This window comes from Mauremys mutica, chromosome 8 (genome assembly GCF_020497125.1).
Source record: "Mauremys mutica isolate MM-2020 ecotype Southern chromosome 8, ASM2049712v1, whole genome shotgun sequence".
Lineage (NCBI taxonomy): Eukaryota > Metazoa > Chordata > Testudines > Geoemydidae > Mauremys > Mauremys mutica.
This window is the reverse complement of record NC_059079.1, coordinates 6,555,436-6,560,126: the sequence shown is the minus strand read 5'-3', so window position 1 is coordinate 6,560,126 and position 4,691 is coordinate 6,555,436. Positions and strand designations below refer to the sequence as shown.

The 4,691-nt window shown below is 50.7% G+C and overlaps 1 protein-coding gene across 1 annotated transcript; it reads right to left on the bottom strand.

The window, feature by feature from the left end:
* Positions 1–3,461: 3,461 nt before the first annotated feature.
* FOXE3 (forkhead box E3) lies at positions 3,462–4,444 on the bottom strand. Its single transcript, XM_045027013.1, is given in 2 exon segments — positions 3,462–3,622; positions 3,625–4,444. Coding segments are annotated over 2 exon segments (981 nt in total).
* Positions 4,445–4,691: the final 247 nt, after the last annotated feature.

The following is a 4,691-nucleotide window of genomic DNA, read 5'->3' as shown; positions in this document are numbered from 1 at the left end:
TCAAATATCATGGCTTGTACATGTGCAGGGTTGGAACAGGCCTATTGCAAACTCCAGCATGTATCCCAGTTTGATTTTTTAAAAGTTAAGTGTCCCCAAATGCAACTTCAGTGGTGTGAGGAAGGAGACAGCTGAAAGATAGCAGCAAGCGATAGCTCAGCCCTTCAGACACCCTGAGCCCAGCTGGCTCCAAAGGTACTTGAGCTGAAATCCAAAGCTGCAAAGAACTTGAATAGCCCTTTCAGAAGTTTCCCCGCAGATCCCAGCAAACGACTCCTGCAAGCTTCCTTCCTGCTGCTTCTGGGTGACTGGAAATGAATCGACTTATCATCCGCCCTTTCCCCATCACTTCCCACCTAGGCTCCCTGTGCCACTTGGCTCCCTGTGCAGAAGTCTCACAGATTAACCCTTGATTCTGATAGCACCACTTCTGGCTAGTTACACAGGGGTAGGCAACCTATGGCACACGTGCTGAAGGCGGCACGCGAGCTGATTTTCAGTGGCACTCACATGGCCCGGGTCCTGGCCACCAGTCCGGGGGGGTTCTGCGTTTTAATTTAGTTTTAAATGAAGCTTCTTAAACATTTTTTAAACATTTTTAAAACCTTATTTACTTTACATACAACAATAGTTTAGTTCTGTATTATAGACTTACAGAAAGAGACCTTGTAAAAACGTTAAAATGTATTACCGACAAAACCTTAAATCTGAGTGAATAAATGAAGACTCGGCACACCACTCCTGAAAGGTTGCCGGCCCTTGGGCTAGTATAACAGTGAGGCACATGTCTGCTGCAGAATTTCATCAAACTGTTCCCAGAGAGCTGTACGTATGTGTACTGACCCCATCCCTCCACCATACCCTTTTTTTTCAAGCCAAGTCCTTTTTATCTAATCCTCCAAGAAATGCTTCCATCTGCCATGCAAACCCACCTTTCATTTCCACAACTTCAGAAGGTCCTGATCCTGTTCCCCTTAAAGTCCCATTTGCTTCAGTGGAGGCAGGTAGGCTCTGTAATTGCTAAAGAATCAGGAAAGTGTATGGCTCTGATCCTCCACTGCTTACTAAGGCAAAACTTCCACAGACTTCCAAGCAGTTTTGCCTGTACAAAGATTGCAGGCTCAAGGTTCTACATCCCACAGTGGCATATTTACAAGACTCCCGTATAAATTATTTTTCTTCTGAAAGTTCATTTTACCTTTCTCTATCCCATTCAAAAATTTAAAAAAAACAGAAAAATAAACTTTGGAATGCTACGCAGATAATACTGTTTACAGGAGACTGAACCTTTTCAAACTTCTGTTGGGTATAAAATATCTTTCTGTGGTTAGCTTTATGGATTTATTTTACAAATAGTCTAAATACCTTTCCGGGTTTTGTTTTTTCCTCCCAAACAGTTAAAAAAAAAAAAAAAAAAAGGTAAGTATGATCCAAGAATTAGAAAGTAGTTCTGTTCCACCAACTCCCCTACAGATTTGGCTACTGCTAATTGATTTTATGCAGAAGAGACATAGATACTATGATGATGGGCAGCAGTATAAATCCCTAAGAGTCTGAAGAGGTGACTGAGTGAGGAGGGACTAGTGATGAGAGATAACAGATAATCTGAGAGCCTGACCTAAACAGGCCAACCAAAGCCACCTAACCCTTGTGATCAGGTTCCTAAATTGCCAGGTGCACCCACCTGAAGGTGGACTGGGTTGCAAGAATGTCAATTTCTAAACAGCATGCAGAACATGCTAATCAAACACCCCAGAAGAGAGACCCTCACAGAATGGGATTTTCAAAAAGGGCCTAAGGGAATAAGATGCGCAAATTTCCATTGAAAGTCAGTTGGTATTTGGGCTTCTAACTCCCTTAGGCAGGGAATTCAAATGAGTCAAGAGCCCCATCCCCAGAACACCAACTCACCAAATCAGATCCAAAACAAATGCCCCCATATGTCAGGGTACCAGATAAATCTTTTTTTTTTTAAAACAATGAGGAGAAAAATCCCATTCTTGCCCATTTACATGTAGGAAATTTAGAGTAAAAAAAAAATGGGGAATATCAGTGGGGAATTCACCTAAAAAATCCATGCCAGGATACAGCCCTATAAATAAAGGGCAAAGGACTGGCCAGTATGCAGATTCTATAGTTAAGGCCAAAAGGGACCATTGTGATCATCTAGTGAGTCTATCCTCCTGTACAACATGCAGGTGAAATTGTAAGGATTCCTGCAGTGGCGAGAATTATTATCCCGACTACAAACGTGAAAACTATCCAACCCAGTCAATTGCAGCTAAATAGAGGACACCTTACAGAAAGAAATCCAATCTCAATTTCAAGATTCCAGGGGACGGACTATAACAGGTTTCATATAAGAACTAGGTAAGTTCATGGAGGATCGGTCCATCAATGGCTATTAGCCAAGATGGGCAGGGATGGTGTCCCTAGCCTCTGTTTGCCAGAAGCTGGGAATGGGGACAGAGGATGGATCACTTGAGGATTATCTATTCTGTTCATTCCCTCTGAAGCACCTGGCATTGGCCACTGTCGGAATGGCTTTAGGAGGATTCCTTTAGGAAGCTGTTCAATGGCTAATTACCACCAGTATTTAAAAACAGACTTCAGATTTGAAACAGTAAGAGTATAGCTCTGAAAAAGCGTCAGTAAAGAATGAAAGCACAAGGCACTTGGCATAATTAAAATAGTGTTATGATTCTCCTATGAATCAGCTGAGTTCTGATGTATTCTATTTTTAAAACCCCATCAAAACCATTTCTAAAAAAAGAGCAGTATTAAACAGTTGAAAGGAAAGATTTATTTTTTTAAATCCTTTCTAACAATAAAAGTTATTTTTTAAAAAATAGTAAAAAGATGTTTTTTCCTTCAGGGGAAGAAAAAGGGTAAAGTCTTAAATAGTAATAAAAAATCCCATACCTAGTAGTTTTGCTAACTATGTGTCTGGTTATAGGTTATGAACCCAACAAGGAGAGAGGAAAAAAAATGGGACATCCTGGAATGTTTACAAATCTACAAGGTAACAGCACCTTACACAATGGTTTACACAGTGCACTACTAAATGCATTATCCCGTGATTCATAATTCATACACAATGCACTCCCATGTATTATAAAATGCATATGCAATGAATCGAGCATACCACATGGTAGTGCACTGTAAATGCACTATAGTGCATTGCGCATGCATTGCATTATACAGTGGTTGTGCAATGCACTACAATGCATTATACAGTGCACTGAGGTGGGTCAGGCAATCAATGCGCACAGGAGACAGTACGATGCATATGCAATACACGACGTGTTTGACAGCACATGTGCAATGCAACAGACACTGCGTTTCACACTCAGCGCCATGCAGCACAACGCATTATGCGGCGCCGTACAGTGTTAGGATGAAATAATCTACATATGTACAGTAAAAACAAAGATGCATTCAAGTACAGTGTCCCCCCCCCATCAACATGGAAAAGGGTTGTACGCGGGGGGGGGGGCTGCTCCTACTTCCAGTGCAGCCAGTGCAGTCACATGTACCGCTCGAGTCCCGAAGCGAAGCCGGGCTGCCGCATGTAGACGGGACTGGGGCCGAACTGCGGCCCGGCCAGCGCCAGGAGCGGCTCGGGGTGCTCGGCGCAGGAGGCGGCGGCGGGGCGCACGGGCGGCAGGCCCAGGCGGCCGGCGGCGCCGTAGAGCGGGGCGGCGCCGGGCGGGGAGTAGCCGCTGGGGGCCGCGGGCAGGTGGGGCGGCGAGGCGGAGTAGGGGTAGGCCCGGCCCAGCGGGCTGGCGGGCGGGAGCGGGAAGCAGGCGGGCTCGGCGCCGCCGCCCAGCTCGGCGGGGCCCAGGAGCTCGGCGGCGCCGCCCATGAGGCTGTCGATGGTGAAGCCCCGCGGGTAGGGGGCGGCCGCGGGCAGCGGCGGGCTGTAGCCGGCGGGCGCGTAGGGCGCGGCGGGGCCGAAGGCGGCGTAGGCCGGGTAGGTGGCCAGGTCGGCGCGCTTGAAGCGCTTCCTGCGGCGGAGGAAGCTGCCGTTGTCGAACATGTCCTCGGCCGCCGGGTCCAGCGCCCAGTAGCTGCCCTTGCCCGGGTGGCCCGGCTCCCGCGGCACCTTGACGAAGCAGTCGTTCAGCGTCAGGTTGTGGCGGATGCTGTTCTGCCACTTCTTGGGGTTGTCGCGGTAGAAGGGGAAGCGCTCGGTGATGAAGCGGTAGATGCCGCCCAGCGTCAGGCGCCGCTCGGCCGCGTGGGCGATGGCCATGGCGATCAGGGCGATGTAGCTGTAGGGCGGCTTCCCCCGCGGCACCGGCCGCTTGCGCCGCCGCCCGCCGCCGCCGCTTCCCGCCGCGGCTGCCGGCTCCTCCGGGGCGGGCGGCGGCGGCTCCCCCCGCTCCGGGCTCCCGGGCTCCGGCGCGGCGGCGGCGGCGGGGGAGCCGGGCGGGCTGCCCATGGCCGGCAGGTAGGGGAAGCTGCCCGGGTTCATCAGGCGCCGGCCGCGGGGGGAGCAGAGCCAGGGGAGCTCCCCCGGGGGCTCAGCCCGCCCGCCTTATATCCCCGCCGGCTGGCGCCACCCTGTCCCCCTGCAGCGGCGGCGGGGCCCCCCCGGCCCTGCCCCCGCCCCCCCGACCGGCAAGCTCCCGGGGCCGCTCGCTCTCCGCCCCCCTGGCCGGAGGGATGGGCAGGCGGATTGGCAGCAG